The sequence below is a fragment of the Petromyzon marinus genome, chromosome 32 (assembly GCF_048934315.1).
Source record: "Petromyzon marinus isolate PM22_M1 ecotype Great Lakes invasive population chromosome 32, UKy_Petmar_22M1.pri1.0, whole genome shotgun sequence".
NCBI classification, from domain to species: Eukaryota; Metazoa; Chordata; class Hyperoartia; order Petromyzontiformes; family Petromyzontidae; genus Petromyzon; species Petromyzon marinus.
This window is the reverse complement of record NC_133698.1, coordinates 1,037,271-1,059,351: the sequence shown is the minus strand read 5'-3', so window position 1 is coordinate 1,059,351 and position 22,081 is coordinate 1,037,271. Positions and strand designations below refer to the sequence as shown.

Genomic DNA, 22,081 nt, shown 5'->3' with positions numbered 1-22,081 from the left:
TCAATCTTCGCTGGCGGCACCGTTCGCCAGCGTGGTCCAGAAATAGTCTCACGCCACCGGCCGGTGTCCGCGTGGACACCGCAGCCCGGGGCTCACGGCCATGCCCGAGCGGTCCCCAGCACGGCGGCTGCCGGCGCCGTCACAAATCTTCACCCACCCCCACCCGTCCGCTGCAGCGCCGCAACCCTCAGGGAAGTCGCGCGAATCTGGGAGGGAAAAAAACCACAGTCGCCCCTTCCCGTTCACCGGGAGCTCAGTAGCGTCTCTCGCCATCGCTTGAAGTCACTCCAAGACGTTTTGGACGCATGCGCGAAACGTTCAACGATTCGCGTTCAACCCCCGATGAAGTTCGGAGAGCTGAATGGAGTTCAACAGAACTCAGAGACACCGCCTTATTGTGAGAGACTCAACGCGGACGATCCCTGGGTTTCACCTCCCACGAAGCTCACGGTCCACCCTAAACCACATCCACTCCACAGACCATGGCAGTAGATGCGGATACCTGATGCACAAATGAAATATATTTTTAAAAAACTCTCCAGCAGCAGCGTGCGACTGTGGTGGCCATCCCGAACAGACGGTGCCGCGTTGAACGACGCAATGCCCCAACCACAGGTAGGAAGGAGACATCGCGGCGATGATGATACACCACTCCGCTAGGGCTCCTGACCTGCTGACCTCCTGCACGTGAGATCGTAGTCGTGGCTCTGCACCTCAATCAGCCATACGGAAGAAGAAGAAGACCGTGTTACCACGTTAGCACGGTTACCATGTTACCATGTTACCAAATATTACCATGTTACCATGTTTACCGTGTTACCATGTTTACCGTGTTACCATGTTTACCATGTTTACCATGTTTACCGTGTTACCATGTTACCATGTTTACCATGTTACCGTGTTTACCATGTTTACCATGTTACCATGCTTACCATGTTACCGTGTTACCATGTTACCATGCTTACCATGTTACCGTGTTACCATGTTTACAGTGTTACCATGTTACCATGTTTACCGTGTTACCATGTTTACCGTGTTGCCGTGTTACCGTGTTACCATGTTTAGCATGTTTAGCATGTTACCATGTTTACCATGTTACCATGTTACCATGTTTACCGTGTTACCATGTTACCATGTTTACCGTGTTACCGTGTTTACCATGTTTACCGTGTTACCGTGTTTACCGTGTTTACCATGTTTACCGTGTTACCATGTTACCATGTTACCGTGTTTACCGTGTTTACCGTGTTACCGTGTTACCGTGTTTACCATGTTTACCGTGTTGCCATGTTTACCGAACCCGGTGATCATTTGAGGCTGAGTCGACCTAGGGAAGGACCGGGACCAGTTCTTGTATTCGTCGCCGGTGGTGGTCTCCGTGAGTGGGAGTCGAACCCGGGCTGCCGTGTTCGTGGTGCAGCGCGGTGCTTGACCGCCAAACTCCACATGGCCGCTGCGCATGCAGCTGATTCTACGGCTCTCATGACACAAATGAACCACCAATACCTGCAGCACAAACCACAATCACGCGAACTCCATTCATCCTCAGCAGCGGATTTTTGGCGAAACACCGAACAAAGACGGTGCTCACCGCATCGGGCGCTTTCAGATGCGCTTCTGCGGCCGTCTGGAACGCTCTCCCTTCCGATGTTGGGAAGCCACTGGAGCTGTACACTTTTAAATAATCGTCGAGATTTAAAACTAATTTCTTGAGAATTGATGTTTGTGTTTAGTTAGTTGTCCTTCCCCCGAACCTCATATTAGCACGGTTGGCTCCGTACGGTGCAAAAGAGGCTCAGCATACACGCACACATACAGACCTGCTTGGAATAACTAACACCCCGCGTTATAACACTCACGCGCACTCGTGCCATATTGTGTGTGATGCATGTATGTTGCGTGTGTGTGATACATGCGTGATGTGTGTATGATGCATGCGTGATGTTTATATGATGATGGATGTTGTGTGTACAATGCATGTGTTTAGCCGAGGCTGTAGTAGACCCGCGCTCTGCCCGCGGTTACCGCTGGGCTCCTTGGTTGCACTCTCAGCTTCAAGTTCATTCCCCGGGGTAACAGCGGCAGCAGAAATCGCACACCATGAAGCACGCGCGTGTTCGTGAGCGCGCGTGTTCGCGAGGACGTGCGAATGAGTCCCGACGCTGACTGAGTCGACCGTTTCCGGCTATTGCCCAGAGGAATTAGCGCCGCTCTCCTCCGGGTCCTCCCCGCGCTGCGCCAAGCCCATTACAACGGCACGCGGTGGCTTGGTGTCGCCAGGGTTCTCTCTCTCTCTCTCACGCGCACACGAAACACAAAATGCCCTCCCCGTGTAGCCGACGCCAGGATGTTGGGGCAAGATCTGTTAGCCAGTTCCTATAAAGTCCGACACGGCGCACGAGCAGGCGGTGCGGGCGGCACACATGCGCGTGCGTACACAGACATGCGCGTGCACACACACACAGACATGCGCGTGCACACACACACAGATACCTCTTGTATAGCCTTAACAGACTGTTAGCGCAAGTGCTGTTAGCGAGCACCTATGGAGGCCGGCACGGCACTCGAAGCGGTGGGTGGCGCGCACCACGCCCGGCCCCCTTTTGTCTTCTTAGTAGCGATGATTACGCACCGCACCAGATATTAATTTGAGGCTGAGTCGACCTAGGGGAAGCCCAGATAATCGTCACTGCTGTTGGCCGTGAGCAGGAATTGAACTCGGGTTCGTAGCGCAATAGCCGCTACACTTACCGCTCCCTCCATGCACCTCCTTTGTCTGCCAATCTGGTACCAGCCTCGCCCGGCGGCCATCGTCCCATCTAGCCATGACGTCTCCTCCTGCCCGAGAGCACTTTCCCGAACGACGCCTGTGATTTGCGTTTCCACGCTAATCCACGCGTTCCTCTTGTAAGCGGCTCAGCTATTCATAGCACGTGACTCTCCGCGCTTCTTAGCGCATTCTCCAAGCGTGAGTTCTTCCATGGACCGATGACCGGCCACGTCTCTGATCCTTCTCTTCCATTAGCTGGCCGTAGAGCCATGGTAAAGAATCGGTTAAGTCGCCGGCACAATCCGGGATGTGGGATTTAAGAGGGCGCCTCTCATTCGCCACCGTTACAACACCCGCAGCGGAATGTTTCGAGCGTATATATGCAAACCATTATACGGATTCTTTCACTCAGCGCGCGTGTTACCTCGTTAGCGTTGCACGGGCCAAGAATGCGCTCGATCTCGTCCGAACTGTGAAGCTAAGCAGGTTTGAGCCTGCCTCGCGCTTTCCAGATTATTGCCATGGCACAGCTCAAGCAGCCCGGGCCGGTCCCCATGACCATTCTCTCGCCCTTTCCATTGCCCGCCCCGATCGCATCTCTTCTCCTGAGATGTTAACTACCTCGCCTGGTATACACGGGGTCGGAGAGAGAGAGAAAGACACCGTAAACCCCAAATATACAGCGGGCCTTATCTGATCAAATAAAATAAAATGCAGCCTGGGCACTGGACTCGAGTCGCGCTGCCCCCTGGCCAAGCGACTCACGGCACTCGGCCCCGCCCCCGTTCGTTCGTCTGTCACCGCTGGCTGCGACTCGCGGGGAGTGTCGGAGCGGTTCACGCTACGCCGCACTGCTAACCCGGCGACCCGAGTTCGATTCCCGCTTACGGCCAACACCAAAGGCGATTATCTGAACCGGTTCTGTGCCTCCCCTAGGTCGGCGCAGCCTAAAATGAGTACCTGGTGCAGTGTGTAAACATCGCCACTGGGGAAACAAATGCGGCCGGGCGTGGTGCTGGCCACCTACCCCTCGGTGTGCCATGTCGGCCTTCATCGGTGCTCGCTATAAGGGGGATCTTTGTCTTTGCTCACGGCGCGATCTTTACACGCGGACATCTAATCATCCACGTGCGTATCATCATTTTCTCCCTGTTGTTGGACTCCAAGTGCAAATAGAGAAGTTGCTTCAAACTCGTACGGCTGCAGATTGTTCAACACGAACCATCCTAGCACACGAGTCCCAGTGGCACAGCGAGCGTGGGGGCAGGGCAGGCAGGGGGTGTCCTGCCCCCCCCCCGTGGCCAAAGCTACGAATTTGGGCCCCCTTGACCACCACCATGAGATTTGTTTTCAACAGCTGTATCAAAAAACAACAACTTATTTAAGACGCCGTTCAGATTATTTTGTTTTTACGAAAACGCTTTCACATAGAACTCTGTTTCTGGGATAGTTATTCCATTAGATACGCGTCAATTATATTGCAAAAGAGGTAACTATGGAACTGTAGTAGCTGCATTTTGCGAAGACGGAGCGCCCCTACAGCGTTACATGTTCGAGACCGTGAGCTTAACGATGATGCGATGAGGCAAGAGGAGCCGCGATTTATAATAGCCTCAATGTGTGACCGTGCGAGACATATTGGGGCCCCACCTGACCAATCGCCGCATCCCCTGAGCTGATAGTGCAGCAACTGCGCTACTGGACGTGTCACCTAAGTGTCGCGGACTCTTCTTCTTCTGCGGAAGGATCTCATTTCGAAGGCAGTGAGTCTCCTTTCCACGTCGCCTCTACCAAGAGTCCGTGATTCGGTCGAGTGACTCGGCGGTGGAGCGAGTTCAAACCCGAGATGGGGCTTGACTAAGCCCATCATCTCTCCGGAGTCGATACAAAAAAATAAAAGTGCCGCTTTGTCTAGAAATCTAACAGTCAGCTGTCCCACGAATATGCTCTTCCTCGCCGTAAGAATGTGGAAGTTCCATCACTGGTTGTAAACGGGCGATGTGCGCCAGGAGAATCACTCTTCTTGCGCGCGCGAGTGCATAGCTTGGCACCGCGGACGATGCCACAGCCGCCGCAGCCGCTGATGCCGCGTGCTTTGACCCTGGCGCAGGGCTCCCGCTGCCGGGGCTGTTCGCGCACCCGGGGGAGCTGCCCGGGCGCCAGTGCCGACGCCGGAAAGCCCGCACCGTCTTCTCCGACTCGCAGCTCTCGGGCCTGGAGAAGCGCTTCGAGGTGCAGCGCTACCTCTCCACACCCGAGCGCGTCGAGCTCGCGGCCACTCTCAGCCTCTCCGAGACCCAGGTAGGCGCCGCCGCCGCTCCCCGCTCACAGTCGCGACTCATTACCGTCGTCATCATCATCGTCGTCACCGTTATCATCATCATCATCATCACCGTCATCATCATCAACGTCACCATTATCATCACCGTTATAATCTTCATCATCACCGTCACCAACGTCATCATCGTCACCGTCATCATCATCACCGTCATCATAATCGTCACCTCCATCATCTTCATCACCGTCACCATCATCGTCACCATCATCATTATGACCGTCATTATTAACGTCGCCGTCATCGTTATCACCATCGTCATCATCACCACAATCATCTTCACCTTCATCATCACCGTCATTATCACCGTCATCATCATTATGACCGTCATCATTTACGTCACCGTCATCGTTATCACCGTCATCATCATCACCATCGTCATCATCACCACAACCATCATCACCTTCATCATCACCGTCATCATCACCGTCAACATCATCACCATCATCACCATCAGCAGCAGCCGTGGTCAATCCACTGCTGGATGAAGGCGTCTCCCCAAGCCGGAGACGTCTCTCACGACCGCGGGAGTGCAATGCTGTGTAATACATTTTCGTCCGTGCTCAGATCCGCGTCTAATGCGATTCCAAGCAATATCTAGCCAGGGACGTGCGGTCAGGGGAGGCAGAGCCTCACCTGTCATACTTCAATGAAAATAGCTGTTACGGGAAAAAAAGAATAATTAAATTAAATCAATATTAAGATTTATCCACTGATCTGTGTTATAAATGTCATTTCTGTACGATTCAAATAATTTTCATAGTCAAAATCACCAAATTTGCGGAGCTCCGCTGCAAATACAGAAAGAGACGAGAGGTGAGGCAGCGACGAGCTCAGCCTCCCCTCTGATTGCGCAACCCCTCCGTAACTGGATGGAGCGCGGGCAATAAGCGCGTGCCTGTTACTATCTCAGTATGTCACCAATGTGATGTTTGTAGACCCCTTCATTTCATGTCCTCGCCTTCCATACTCCAGGTAACTTATGTCACGTATGTGTATAAAGATATTTAGGCTCGCTGGTCTCGTCATGAAACTGCATTGAGAAAGCACCAGGGGAGGCAGCTGTCACATCTGCCTCACTGAGGGGGACGTGTCTAACACGCCCCCCTTAGTGAGGACACGCCCCCTCCGTCAGGCCACGCCCCCCTTAGTGTATGAATCTGGCTCTGACACTAGCCAGTGCCTCCCCAGCCATTGACCTCACCGCACGTCACTGTACCCAGCAAAGCGTCTCCCTCTCCCATAGCCAGAGCCACCCTGCGGCTCCGGAGCCGCATGCGGCTCTTTCAGGACTGACATGTGGCGTTATTCACCTGCATTGCGGCTCTTGAAATATTGAAATGCATTCGAAAATAAATGACTCTTCTTGCTGTTGTTATTGCCTACCCCTGCCCATAGCGATTTGACTCACACTTTGATTTTGCTAAATTAATTTGTTCGTTAATGAGCCACTTCGAGCGATCCAGGATGGAACAATCCACGTGCACACGAGCTGGATTGTATCGCTCTATCTCCTCTGCCCGTCGACATCCGCACTACCCAGACAGCAGGCGCGCCGCGAAGCTGCGATGCTACAACGCATGTGACACAATTACTCAGTCTATAGGTCGGCCCCACAGCAGGAAGGACCTGAGTGCCATTCCCGATTTGGGTGCCTCTCTGTATTGATATCTCCCCCTGTTCTGCATGGCTTTCCTTTGGGTTCTCCAGTTTCTTCCCATAGCTTAAACAAACCCATTGGCCAAATATCAACGAAGTGGGGTATCATCACGTGGAAATGTATAGCAGCCAAATACTAAATGCGTGATTTTGATTCTAAATTTGGAGGGAAAAACCAGAGGACCCGGAGAAAAATCCACGACACTACTGGGAGAGAGAACACGGAAACTCCAAAAATACAGCAGGCGTCAGGGTCGGGATTGAACTGACAACCTCCTGCATACCAGGCGAGGTAGTTAACATCTCGCCACGGGGAGTGAGACATTCACACTCCAAATGATTAACAGGCGTCAGGGTCGGGCTGTAACCCACGACTTCGTGTATACCAGGCGAGACTGGGTGAGGCTTTGCGGGGTTAGCAGGACGCCGGAGAAATGCTGTAACCGTCGTTCTCCGGCAGGTGAAGACCTGGTTCCAGAATCGGCGCATGAAGCACAAGAAGCAGATGAGGAAAGGCTCCGACGAGAAGGGCAGCAAGGAGGAGGCGGCGACCGAGGGCAGCAGCCCCGAGCCGAGCGGCAGAGACGGCGCTGCCCCGAGCAGGGCAGAGGACGACGGCTCGCGGCTCGCGTCGGGAGCGGCGCAGAGCGAGAGGGGACCTCGGAAAGAACAGCGGGCGGAGGATGACGATGACGAGGAGGAGGATGAGGAGATCGAGATCGTCGAAGATGGAGAGTTCTATTCGCTACAGCATCATCCGCCCGTCCAGGGCAGTCACTAGCGCTGCTGACCGCTTGACTGCCCCGTGCAGGGGAGCCCCCCAGCCGCGTGTCTCTGTCCCGTTCCACACAGCCACGGGCAAGCGGTTCGTTGTCGCAGAGATTGTTTTGACATGTTGGCTTTCGCGACCAATATCATCCATAATACAGGTTTACAATCTGAGATTGTCAATGTTGTTGTTTGGCTCTCCAACACACGCGTGTGCTGTACTAATAACGAATTGGCATGTTCTCTTTACGTGACAAACCTTACCAATTGGCTGTGTCGGGTGGTGGCGGGTTTAACGACGCATTTATACATTTACGTGATCTAACCCAAAAAAAAACCTGTATTATAGAGATTGTTTTGCTTCAGTTCTAATATATTTTAACGTTATAGTTCTGCTTTGTATAACCATTGTAGTATATGGAGGCATTGTCAGTATTTATATTCTATGTGCGTGCGCGTGTGTGTGTTGGCCTCAAGGTGCACATGGCCTGGCACAGGCGTCGTGGTGACGTCACCGCCACTTAGTGGCGAATGGCGGTTGTTGTTGTTGTACGTTTAATAGGGAGCGGTGGCACAGCGATTAGCGCACTGCACCTACGAACCTGGCGACCCGAGTTCGATTCCCGCTCATAGCCAGCATCACTGGCGATTATTTGAACCAATTCTGGGTCTCCCCTAGGTCGACTCGGCCTCAAATAAGTAAGGAGTGTGTAATAGTCAGCACTGGGAAAACAAAGGCGGCCGTGTGTGGTACTAACCACCCACCCCCTCGTGCGCCGTCCTTCATAAGTGCTCGCTAACAGCACTTGCTCCAACAGTCTCTTAAGGCTACACGGGGGACCTTTGTCTTTATACATGGATCTACCCGCTCCGTGTGTGGAGCGCTCAGTGGCACTTGCAGCTGAGCTTCTTGAGCGCTCGCAATGGTGGCTGGGAGAGCTTCGTGGGTCTGTGAGCATTCCTTCCACCCACACGAAACCGTCATCAGCAGTCATCATTATTAACCTGTGAGTTTCATCGTGGTAACAATAGTCATGATAATTAAGCGTATTTGCTATTTGCCGCTGTTGTTATTCTAGCGCACGCCAATCATCACGCAGCAAGGGCGCTGCTGTGTCTCACAGATACAGCCTGTGGCAGTTCCACAGTAGGGGGCGATGTTTATGCTGTGTGGTCTTGCCTAGGGGCACCCCCAGTGGCAGCTGTCCCTGTGTGGCACAATGCTATCATCATGCAGCAAGGGTGCTGCTGTGTCTCACAGACACAGACCGCCGTAATCCCAATTGAGTAATTTGCGGTGAACTTTTTTTTTGGCTGGCACACAACGACCTACTGGTTTTGGATGACGTGAGGGGGGATGGGGGGTGTAAAATGTCTATTTTGAAGCAGACGCCGCGTATCGTTAACACGCCGTATCGTTAACACGCCCGAAGTATTAACCAGGGCGCCCTGCTAGATTCGAGCCACGAAACCTCTGCAAACAAGCGGTGAACGCGAGCCTCCGCTCAGATATCCCGGGCATTGCCATTCCCGCCGTCACGTGGCAGGGGGCCCCGGGTGGCCGGTGGGTGGTCACGTGGCACACCGGTTGCCCCCCACCACCACCCACCTCGTCACGGCGAAGAGGAGTACTCTCTTCCTCCCCTGGTGCGCTTGTTCGGGTTGTACCACCATGTGTCGTTCGATCAGTTCCTGAAGGAGCTCGCAAACACGTGGAGTGCAACGTCGGACAGCGTGCGGAAAAAAAACACACGGCATGACAGCCTGGAATTCCCGTGAGTGAGAGGTCGAGAGAGAGCGAGAGAGCTTTGCGGCATAACCGCGAGAAACGACCCAGTCCACTCCCCTGCACTGTGGCGCCAGCAACTTCAGCCGCGATGACCTCTTGACCTTTGCGCTGCCACCACTGCGGATTCTGCGCTTCTCCTGACTACTGTCTCAGGCACGGAGCCGGTTGTTGTTGCGCTACCGCATAACGGACCGACTCCCATGATCGACTTTGTTGGACTGGGAATCACGCGGACTCACGATGTTGTGGGCGTCTGGACACCCACGGTGGACTGCGCCCAGCCATGCCAAGTGGCCAGGCCAGGTCGGAGGTCACCACCTCCACGTGGATTCCAGCGCACCACGTCCTATCAGATGTCGGAAGCTAAGCAGACTTGAATCTAGATAGTGATTGGATGGGCGACCGCCACAATGCGTGCCAGGGTGTCAAAGGCTGCCTGCGGGCCTACGTGCGGGGGCTGCGGAGGGCCGTGCAGTTAAATCCACGGATGTCTTCTGTACTTTCACGCTCTCGAATCCGCTGCCCGCCTTCACCAACTCGCACTGACCAGCGCGGTGAAGTATGGTCAAATAACCCCCACGACCGCACGGTGTGGGCCAGGCCCCTCATCCAGCAGTGGATGTGGCTAAGGGGCTGTGACGGGAAATTATTCTCGAATATGGTTCTTCAAAATTAGTTTTTTCTAACCCACACACACCGTGATTGAGCACAGGGAACAAGCAGCCTCATTCAGAGCGGTAATAGGGCAATAGCGTAACGCGTCCCTTGAAGGGAGCGAGAGGCAGGGAGCTGGCAAAGAATTACGGGCGGGGGGGGGGCACAGCACGGCGCCCACGCGACGATGACGCGAAGAGACGCCAACGATGAACTCCACCCTCCAGCCTCGTGCCGCATCCACGTCCCGATCGACACACGTTGAAAGGACACTCACAGTGACCACCCACCACCAATGTGACCACCCACACTCACAGTGACCACCCACCACCAATGTGACCACCCACCACACAGTGACCACCCACCACCAATGTGACCACCCACCACACAGTGACCACCCACCCACACAGTGACCACCCACCACACAGTGACCACCCACCACACAGTGACCACCCACCACCACAGTGACCAACCACCACACAGTGACCACCCACCCACAGTGACCACCCACCACACAGTGACCACCCACCACACAGTGACCACCCACCACACAGTGACCACCCACCACACAGTGACCACCCACCACCAATGTGACCACCCACCACCAATGTGACCACCCACCACACAGTGACCACCCACCACCAATGTGACCACCCACCACACAGTGACCACCCACCCACACAGTGACCACCCACCACACAGTGACCACCCACCACACAGTGACCACCCACCACCACAGTGACCACCCACCACACAGTGACCACCCACCCACAGTGACCACCCACCACACAGTGACCACCCACCACACAGTGACCACCCACCACACAGTGACCACCCACCACACAGTGACCACCCACCACCAATGTGACCACCCACCACCAATGTGACCACCCACCACCAATGTGACCACCGACCACCAATGTGACCACCCACCTCACAGTGACCACCCACCTCACAGTGACCACCCACCACCAATGTGACCACCCACCACCAATGTGACCACCCACCACCAATGTGACCACCCACCTCACAGTGACCACCCACCTCACAGTGACCACCCACCACACAGTGACCACCCACCCACACAGTGACCACCCACCACACAGTGACCACCCACCACACAGTGACCACCCACCACCACAGTGACCACCCACCACACAGTGACCACCCACCCCTACAGTGACCACCCACCACACAGTGGCCACCCACCACACAGTGACCACCCACCACCAATGTGACCACCCACCACCAATGTGACCACCCACCACCAATGTGACCACCCACCTCACAGTGACCACCCACCTCACAGTGACCACCCACCACACAGTGACCACCCACCACACAGTGACCACCCACCACACAGTGACCACCCACCACACAGTGACCACCCACCACACAGTGACCACCCACCCCTACAGTGACCACCCACCACACAGTGGCCACCCACCACACAGTGACCACCCACCACCAATGTGACCACCAACCCCACAGTGACCACCCACCCACAGTGACTACCCACCACACAGTGACCACCCACCTCACAGTGACCACCCACCTCACAGTGACCACCCACCTCACAGTGACCACCCACCACCAATGTGACCACCAACCCCACAGTGACCACCCACCCACAGTGACCACCCACCACACAGTGGCCACCCACCACACAGTGACCACCCACCACCAATGTGACCACCCACCCCACAGTGACTACCCACCACACAGTGACCACCCACCACCAATGTGACCACCCACCCTCACAGTGACCACCCACACCCACAGTGACCACCCACCCACACAGTGACCACCAACCCCCAATGTGACCACCCACCCCACAGTGACCACCCACCCACAGTGACTACCCACCACACAGTGACCACCCACCACACAGTGACCACCCACCCCACAGTGACCACCCACCACACAGTGACCACCCACCACACAGTGACCACCCACCCTCACAGTGACCACCCACACCCACAGTGACCACCCACCCACACAGTGACCACCAACCCACAGTGACTACCCACCACACAGTGACCACCCACCACCAATGTGACCACCAACCCCACAGTGACCACCCACCCACAGTGACCACCCACCACACAGTGGCCACCCACCATACAGTGGCCACCCACCACACAGTGACCACCCACCACCAATGTGACCACCCACCCCACAGTGACCACCCACCACACAGTGACCACCCACCCACACAGTGACCATCCACCACACAGTGACCACCCACCACCAATGTGACCACCCACCCTCACAGTGACCACCCACCCCTACAGTGACCACCCACCCACACAGTGACCACCCACCACCAATGTGACCACCCACCCCACAGTGACTACCCACCACACAGTGACCACCCACCACCAATGTGACCACCCACCCTCACAGTGACCACCCACACCCACAGTGACCACCCACCCACACAGTGACTACCCACCACACAGTGACCACCCACCACACAGTGACCACCCACCTCACAGTGACCACCCACCTCACAGTGACCACCCACCACACAGTGACCACCCACCCACACAGTGACCACCCACCCACAGTGACCACCCACCACACAGTGACCACCCACCACACAGTGACCACCCACCACACAGTGACCACCCACCACACAGTGACCACCCACCACACAGTGGCCACCCACCACACAGTGACCACCCACCACACAGTGACCACCCACCACACAGTGACCACCCACCCACACAGTGGCCACCCACCCCTACAGTGGCCACCCACCCACACAGTGACCACCCACCACACAGTGACCACCCACCCCCAATGTGACCACCCACCCCTACAGTGACCACCCACCCCTACAGTGACCACCCACCCCACAGTGGCCACCCACCACACAGTGACCACCCACCACACAGTGACCACCCACCACACAGTGACCACCCACCCCACAGTGACCACCCACCTCACAGTGACCACCCACCACCACAGTGACCACCCACCCACACAGTGACCACCCACCCACACAGTGACCACCCACCCACACAGTGACCACCCACCCACACAGTGACCACCCACCCCTACAGTGACCACCCACCACCAATGTGACCACCCACCACCACAGTGACCACCCACCACACAGTGACCACCCACCCCCACAGTGGCAGCTGTCCCCCAGGTCGCGTCAGTAGGGGGACGTGGGGTTGCTGATCCGTGTTCATCCCCGATTGAGTCATTCGCGTGTAATATTAGTTACGGCACGGACGCAGCACCGGCCTGCACCATTCTAATGACGTCACTGGGTCTTTACCGTCCATCGTGCAGCCTACGGCGCGTATTCTACCACCAATACCCCCGCGGTAATGACCAGGCCGGCCGACAGGATACAATAACGTTGACCGTTGAAAACAAAACAAAAATCTCTGTCACTGCCGAGTGAGGCGCGTGAAGCGCCTTCTACCCGCCTGGGGTGGCTCCGCCTGGCGTGGCTCTGCTTGATGAGGTTCCGTTTTGCGAGGCTCCGCTTGGTGAGGCTCGGCCGGGCGAGGCACAGCCTGGCGTATGTTTGTTCAACTTCTTTCGCACCGTACGTAGCCAACCGTGCTAATCAGAGGTGCGGGAGGACAACAAACTAAACACAAAAAGCAGTTCTAAAGAAATTAGTTTTCAATCGAGATGATTTAAAAGTGCAAAGTTTCCACTGGTGCTGCTCTCTGTCCGCTCACGTGGTCGTCGTACGTGGTGGCGGGCTGTTGACGTCACAGTCCGCGTGTCCGTGTTTATGCAATGGGGACTTTGGTGCGAACACAACCGTGTCGCTCCATCGCTCTCCGCTGCGCTTTCGGGTCTCACCGCGTGGTGTTATTGTTCGACGTTCCGCTCCACGCGGGACTCAAATCCAGAAGAAGCTCCTGGCTCGTGGAACAAAACGTCGTGGACACCATCGACTCACAGCACGCGGTGCGACGCGAAAACACGGCGGAGAACGATTATTTTTTAAGTGCTGTCGGTGATCTCGCGCTTTGTCTGACTTCCCATATGATCGCGTTCTTGACGTTCTCCGCTACTGACGACGCAATGTCCCCCACGCACGCTCGACACACAGCCGTGTCCGGCACTCGCCATGCCTTCTCATGAGCGCCAAGGCGCCGCCCGCCGCGATGTCTCCACGCGAGAAGGACGACTCAATAAATCCGCGAGCTGGCTGCGAGTCAACGACGCCTGTGACGATGTCTCTGACGATGTCTGTGTATTTCAAGGATCACGAGTGGCGGTGAGTGCCAGATGAGCCTCAGCGTTTAACGAGAGCACTCGCCCTGCCCGTAGGGCGGGCTTGTCCTGGGTTACGGATGGAGCTTGTGACATTCACTGCAACAAAGATCCTCCGTGTAGCCTTAACAGACTGTTGAGGCAAGTACTGTGGGCGAGCACCTATGAAGGCCGGCACGGCACACGAAGGGGTGGGTGGCCAGCACCACGCCCGGCCGCCTTTGTCTCCCCAGTGGTGATGTTTACACACCGCACCAGGTACTAATTTGAGGCTCTGTGTGTGCGTCTCTGTGTGTATGTGTCTCTGTGTGTGTCTGTGTGTATGTGTCTCTGTGTGTGTCTGTGTGTGTGTCTGTGTGTGTGTCTCTGTGTGTGTGTCTGTGTGTGTGTGTCTGTGGGGAGCGATAGTGTAGCGGTTAGCGTCACCGGTGTTGGCCGCTCACGGCCAACATCAGTGACGATTATCTGAACCGGGCCTCCCCTAGGTCGACTCAGCCTCAAATGAGTACCTGGTGCGGTGTGTAGTAAACATCGCCACTAGGGAGACAAAGGCGGTCGGGCGTGGTACTGGCCACCCACCCCCTCGTATGCCGTTCCGGCCTTCATAGGTGCTCGCTAACAGCACTTGCTCCTACAGTCTGTGCGTGTCTGTGCGTGTGATCCTAATGGATTGATGAGTAGGTGGTTTTGCCAATTTGGCAAAATTGGACCATGGCGTCGGGGTATTCAACGTCACTGTGCAGCAAACGGTCCCTGTTTGTGGTTCTTACACCCGGTGATTAACCAGGGCGGCCTCTCCGAGTTCGAACCACGCATCCCTGCATCGAGCAGAGGGAACGCGCTGCCGCTGGGCCACGTGACCCGACACAGACAGCGACGCGTCACACGCGATCGCAGTCGCCCCACGTGGCTCATCACCAACATCACCTTCAGAATCATATTTATTTAGACTGGAGCAATCCGAAGAGCTATAAAGCTATTTTTCACAGATGTCCAGTAGAGGCAGGTCTGAACGTTCCAACAACAAACAATAAAAAACGATAGGAGTGCAAAGTATAGGAAAGGTAAACAAATCACCTAAAATATACAAATAAAACTAAAGTCCACTGAGCTATTGGCCTATTTTTCAGAAGCGACATGGCCACAAATGATAGCTCAACAAAGTGGCTTATCACGTGGAAATTAATAGCAAAATTAACTAAATAACCTAAATGCATGTCTCTAAATGTGGAGGAATAAACCGGAGGACCCGGAGAGAGACTTACAAAACTCCAAATATACAGGGTCGGGATCGAATCCCTTCCATTCATACCAGGCGAGGAAGAGAATGACCTCTCCTTTTAAACCCGAGATTGAACACTCATTTCCTTCGAGCTGCTTTTTTGTGTTCCATTTGCTGTCCTTCCCCCGCCCCTCCGATTAGCACGGTTGGCTACGTACGGTGCGAATGAAGTTGAACATACTGTACATACAATAGAGAAATTGACACCGCGGCTCCGATGCACTGCATCTGGAGGCGCATCGCGATGCGAATCTCCACAGCGGCAACGTTCGACGGCGCCTCCACCGGACGCTCGACGGAAACTGGGAGTGCTTGGGCCGTCGCTGGCACGACCGCGAATGCGCTCGAAGAGAAACGCGAGGGGCGATTGGGAGCGCGTTCTGGATCCGGGGGGGGAGGGGGGGGATGTGGGGCGGGGGGAGATGGGCTCTGTTGTCTGCGTGGGGATTTTGGGAAATGACCCCGAGATTGTATTCACCGCTCAGTGCAACACAAGGCCCTGAACGTCAAACGTGGGATGTCCCCGAAGGACATTTCAAAGAAGCCACCACCCGATGTTGAATTCAGGCGGGAGAAGTCTCAAGGCATCGGCGCGGAGGCGGAGGAATACGAGGAGGGGGAGGAGGGGTGAGGAGGGGGGTGGGGCAGGAGGAGGGGGAGCTGTATCAGTCAGAATCTGATCGGTACAATGTCTGACCATGCTTCACCACGCCGGTCAGTGCGGGGTGGACTCGTAAGTCAGTCCGCCGCGTTCGTAGCGCAGCGTGCTAACTGCAGCGCCACCGTTCCCCCCGACTATACATAAAGATTGCCAGTCGTAAAATGCTCGGAGAGTCGAGGTTATTTACATTTCGCAGTGAAATTTCATCTGGCGACGCGGCGGTGCCGTAGGAGACGCGAGGGCCGCTCGCCTGTGTTTCGTATCGCGGTCCCAGGGCAAAAGCAGCGTCCACACACCGAGCCAATCTCTCTCCCGGCAATTAAACGCGTCTCGTTAACGTCGTCATTTACAGGCAATTTCCATGGTGCAAAAAAAAACTGATAAACATGGCGTAATTGGCGAATTACAGTGCAGTTATTGCGTTAATGCTATTCACGCAGAGTAATGACGGACGGGGTGTTTGGCGGCACACACAGACACACACACGCACGCACGCGCGGGTGATTGAGTGAATGGCCGTGTCTGCCCGGGCATCAATAGCGCGCGGGGCTGGCCGCTCGTGTCGCAGATGGCCACAAAACCGCGCCGCCTCCTCTGATGGGGCTCAATTGCTTCCCCTTTCGCACAAAGCGCCGCCAGAAACAAAGAGAAGGAAAATTATGTTTATATGAGAAAAATACTACAGCGGCGCTTTGAAGCTCCCCCTTTCACTGGCGACAGAGTTGAATGCGGCTGATTATACACATTATAGACATTATGCCCGTGCTCCAACGAGAGATGAAATGCATAAAGGCCCTGTTGCTTTGATGGGAGGGGGGGGGGTTCTCTCTCTGCCGTCTTTTTTTTATGTCAGCAGTGTATCCGACAATGCGGACAGAGATACAAACACTCGTCATCGCTGCCTTAATGGTGAGGACCTGCCCACGGGGGCTTGTGCACGTACGTTTGACATGGACACAATTCAGGCGAGGCTAATAAGATTTATCTTTGTTCAATTGTTTTAATTCACTAAAAAAACATAAATATGCCTAATGCGATCCTGCGACCGGGCGGGGGGTTTAAAAAGCCGCTCTTTTTATTTCATCATCATTATCAACACCAACACCATCAGCATCATCACCATCATCATCAACACCATCAGCATCATCACCATCCCCCCGGCTTCACGTCGCTCTACTCTCGCTGACCGTCGCCTAACGTTTTAATTTGCACACTCGTTGTCATTTATTCAAGAAATTGCAGAAAGCGGCGAAGGGATAAATAGCCAAGGCATTTACAATTCGGGTGGAGTGCCGACTGCGTCGAAAACGGCGCGCACGTGCCGGACGTGATCGCGGGGCGCGCCGCTGCGGAGAGTCCGCGCCCCTCCCGCCAGGGGTGCAACACGCGGCGCAACCCCAGGCGTCTCCCTGCAGCGTCGACTCAACCGGGTTCATCGTGACGCATGGCGCCACCACGGAACGAGGCATCATCGATTAGTTAGCGCGAACTTTTTTTTCAATCAATTTTTTTTCTCTCTGAACTTTGTCAATCCGCTGCCGGATGAAGGTCTCAATCACGCCGTGCGTTTAATCACAAATCACTCGACACTCACTGATGGTGGCCGTGGCCGAGTATAGAACTCAGGTTGTTGCGTTCATAGCACAGAGCGCTTAACCACTGCGCCCCAGATGAACACCATTCCGCGTTGCGCCGCCGAGGTCGTCCGTCGGGGTTAGTGTTCTCCTCCTTGACGCCGCCTGCGGTTCTCCACGTAGCGGCCGTTCCGCGCACGTGCGCTCAATGACGGTTCGGGTGATGGCCCCTTTCCATGGCATTAACATCGAGAGGACAGAAAGAGAGAGTGCATGGTCGTTTTCAATAGCAGCCACAAACACGCACGCACGTTCGTGAAAGCACGCGCACACCGTGAATGCGTACGACTGTTGCACGCTGGAATGGAGCCTGTAGCCTAATCAGAGCTCTGAAAACTCAGAAGCTAAGCTGGGTTGCGCTTGGATAGCGCTTGGATGGCGCTTGGATGTGTGACAACCGTGCATGAGACAGGTGTTGTGGGCTACTGCTGGTGTGGTGGCGGCGAGGCTACGTTGTCAGCAGAGGGCAGTGGATATGTTTTTGTTTCTCTCCCTCCCCGTGTCTCTGAGCTCTCCCGTGTCACCACGCTCACTCAGTGTCTCCCCGTTTCTCAGTGTTCTTCCCGTGCCTCTCAGTGTCTCTGTACTATCTGCGTGCCTCCGCGTTCTCTCAGTGTTTCCCCGTGTCTCCGTGCTCTCTACGTGTCTCTTCGTGTCCCTGTGCCTTCCCCGTGACTCCGCGATCTCCCCGTGCTCTCGCCGTGTCTCCGCGCTATACCCGTGTCCCCCCGTGTCTCCGCGCTATACCCGTGTCCCCCCGTGTCTCCGCGCTATACCCGTGTCCCCCCGTGTCTCCGCGCTATACCAGTGTCCCCCCGTGTCTCCGCGCTATACCCGTGTCCCCCCGTGTCTCCGCACTCTCTACGTGTCTCTTCGTGTCCCTGTGCTCTCGCCGTGTCTCCGCGCTATACCCGTGTCCCCCCGTGTCTCCGCGCTATACCCGTGTCCCCCCGTGTCTCCGCACTCTCTCCGTGTCTCCGCGCCCCCTCCATGCGTGGGTGACTTTCCGAGCCTGTGTCGGGCAAAAGCACGCACGCGGCCACCGCAAGTCTGAGTCGACAAGAAGCGATTTCTCGCCGAAAACCCTTCCGTCAATACATCCGATTGGCAATTGTGCGACACAAAGGAACGAGATCGGGGTTTTAATATCGGTGGTCATCAGCACGCCCTAATTGGCTGCGCGATTATTGACTCGGCGCGTGAAGAAGAGGCCGCCGCCATCCACCGTGCCGAGGCAGCGCGAATACCTCTACCCGGCTCGCCACTCGGCCCACGCGGACTCCCTCGCGTCTTTCTCTTCGCGTCAACAACTCGAACGTGTTAAGAACATCGATTTCCCGTACCCGTCACTTCTGGGATCGCGATGCTGCTCTTCACCGTCATCTGATAATCTCGCCCTGATCCGGAAGAACGCTGCCCGCGGACACTCAGAATAAACACCTCATTCGAGATCCAAACATTATCGTACCACCTCCTGGCTTTGAGATTCCTCCTCGTAGACCATCAGCCGCATCAGATTATCACCAGGTCCATGCGCAGCCATCTCCTTCATGAATGAAAAATTCAAGACAAGGTCCAACAGTGCAAGTGTGGCCATGCAAGCCACACTATGGACCGCACAGTAAACCCACTGTGGTTAGCGCTCCTTCAACGGAGAAAAATCAAAACGACACGAACTCTCTTTCTCTCTGCTGAAGACCTCTCGTCGGGACCAGAAAACATCGCATTCAGCTCATTAACATATTGCTGCTGTCATCGTGTGCAAGAACAGAAGAGTCAACCGAAGCACAGGCTTGCCGAGAGCAGCGCGGGAGTCGTGGCTATCCGGACTGTCCCCGACTCGCCACGGCCCAGGGACGCCCACAAAAACTGTGGAGAGAACTCCCGGTATAGAGAACTTACGAGTATAGAACTCCCGGTATTCGCGAGTCCCAACATAACAAAGGCGACGTCGATGCTAGAGCCATTCATGACACAGCAGGCTCCGTACCGAGTCAGCAGCTAGGAGATGCGCAGACTTCAAAATGATTTTCAAATAAATAACCTACTCCATATATCTGGCCCTTCACATCGAAAATTCAAAATTATATTTGCACATCCCATCAGCCACGCAGCCATCAACGCAAGCAAACTCTGGACGGGCTCCATCAGCAGTCAGGCTCGCTGGAATCAATGCTGCAGGTCAACATCCAGACGTTTATTATAGGCGAGGCCCCTCTCTATTAGATATGGGTCCTAGTTCTACGCAAACCTCTATAACTCATGACACTATGAACACTGGGATCCAGGCGCGGCGCGGCTGTGCCCTCTGGCTCGCAGACCGTAATCAATCTTGGGCACGGCTCGGCTCTGGAGCTCTGGAGTTCTGGCTCAATCGAGCCGGATCAAAGCCACGCGCTCAACTTGAGCCGACTCTAAGCACGCTCCCAGCCGCGCTCAGGATTTCCAAGAGCCGAGCCATGGCTGAGCCGCTCACTTTGGAAGAAGCGGCTGAGGCGTGGCTCCAGCCTGAGCTGCGCCGTGGGAGTGCGGCCCCGAGTGGTTGCACGGCGGGAGGCGCGGGGCCGGAGAGCGTCCGGCGCCACCTGGCGGGAGAGCGGCCGCATCGCCGCCTCCGCGTGGTCGTCACAGCAAAAGGTCTGGGCCAGACTGCTTGCCGCTCACGCAGTGAGCAACGAGGCACCCGGCGCTCAACTTCTGTTTTGTGCTCTGCGCCAGTGACGGAACATCTACATTGCTATGACAGGCATGAGTCTATCCGTAGGACAACAACCGCTGACCTCCCCGATTAGCGCAGTTGGCTACGTACGGTACGAAAGAGGTTCAACATATATACAGATCACGGGCTGAGCCAACCCACTCAACTAGGAGTTGAACTCGCAACTTTCCGATTGCGAGTTGCTCGCTCGACCGCTGAGCTCCCTGGCCGGGTTAATGAACACAAGCTCATCGTCATCATCACGATCCGTGGGGCAGATAGCACGTAGGTATCCACTGCACATTGTGAAATTTGTTTCCACTCTCCTCTGTCTTGTGCAAATATGCTCAAGCAGTGCTACATTTTTCTGGCACCAATCTCGTATGTCGTCAAACGCAACACATTCGTGAATAGTACTGCCCTGGAGAGAAGGGCATATGTAATAGTCGACGCTTCGGGCAACGGCCCTGCTTCTCAGATCGTTACCACGATCCAGAGATGGTTTTACGTGCGCCGCCGCATCCAGCGTTCGCTCGCAATGTCTCACTCGGGCCAACTGGCAAATGCAGTGAACCTCCACGCTGCAAGGCCAGGGCGTTGAGATGCGCATGGAAAGAGACCAAGACTCGACCCAATTCTGCGTCTTCTTGGCGGTGACGTCACCACGGCGCTTGTGCCAGGCCAGGTGCACTTTTAGGCCGCGTGAATGTCGAAGGTTCGCTGAAAAGAGGTCACGGGATAGACCCAGGTGCCACGTGTTGACTGAGGTGAATGGCAGATCCACCAGTGTTTTATCCGCCCGCGCTCCGCTCGTTGTTGTGAGCGTCGCTCCTCTGCCCTCCGTTATCGCTAGAGGGCGACTGCCTTCAACTGCCCAGTGGCAGCGTCCTTCACGAGCCTCCTCCACAGAGGCCGATCTTGACACCGCTGGTACACACACACCGGTGGAACCATCCACCGCATCAGAACATCAACAACGGGCCGATGCGCAAATCTTATCTCCGTAATGAATCGTAAATTAAAGAAACTCCAAGCCATAGGAGTGCGATTGTGACCATGCAACCAAAATTACTGACCACATAGTAAACCACTGTAGTCTGCGCTCCTTTAACGGAGGAGGAACAGCAAGACGATACGAACTCCTTAAGCCCTGTCGTCGTGACCAGCAGACCCTCGACATTGTAGTCTAACTCGTGAACGTATTGCTGCTGCCAACGTGGGCCACACCACGGTGACGAGATGTTAACTACCTCCCATGGTTTACAGGAGGTCGTGGGATCTATCCCGACCCTGACTGCTGTATATTTGGAGCCTGTTTGTTCTCCCCGTGGCCGCGTGAATTCTCTCCGGTTTTTCTCTCCACATTTCGAATCAACATCACGCGTTTAGAGTATTTGGCTGCTCAAAAAAAATCCGCATGATAAGCCACTCCGTTGAGCTATAATTTGTGATAGCCAGGCAGCTTCACAGAGCTCAGTGGGCCTCACCTGGTAAAATAAAAAGGTAATATGAACCTCGACAGAGAATGTCGCATGAGCAGCAAAGCGCGGGGAGCGGCGGTCGTGGTGGGGGAGGCACTC

At 55.3% G+C, this 22,081-nt stretch overlaps 1 protein-coding gene across 1 annotated transcript in view; it reads left to right on the top strand.

Annotated features, from left to right (window-relative positions):
• BSX (brain specific homeobox) overlaps window positions 1-14,175 on the top strand; it is a 41,030-nt gene extending 26,855 nt beyond the window's left edge. Inside the window, exons 2-3 of the mRNA XM_076071205.1 lie at window positions 4,881-5,071; window positions 7,225-14,175. Coding sequence (XP_075927320.1) covers window positions 4,881-5,071; window positions 7,225-7,545 — 512 coding nt within the window. The 3' untranslated portion in view covers window positions 7,546-14,175. The remainder of the gene's footprint in view (window positions 1-4,880; window positions 5,072-7,224) is intronic.
• Window positions 14,176-22,081: the final 7,906 nt, after the last annotated feature.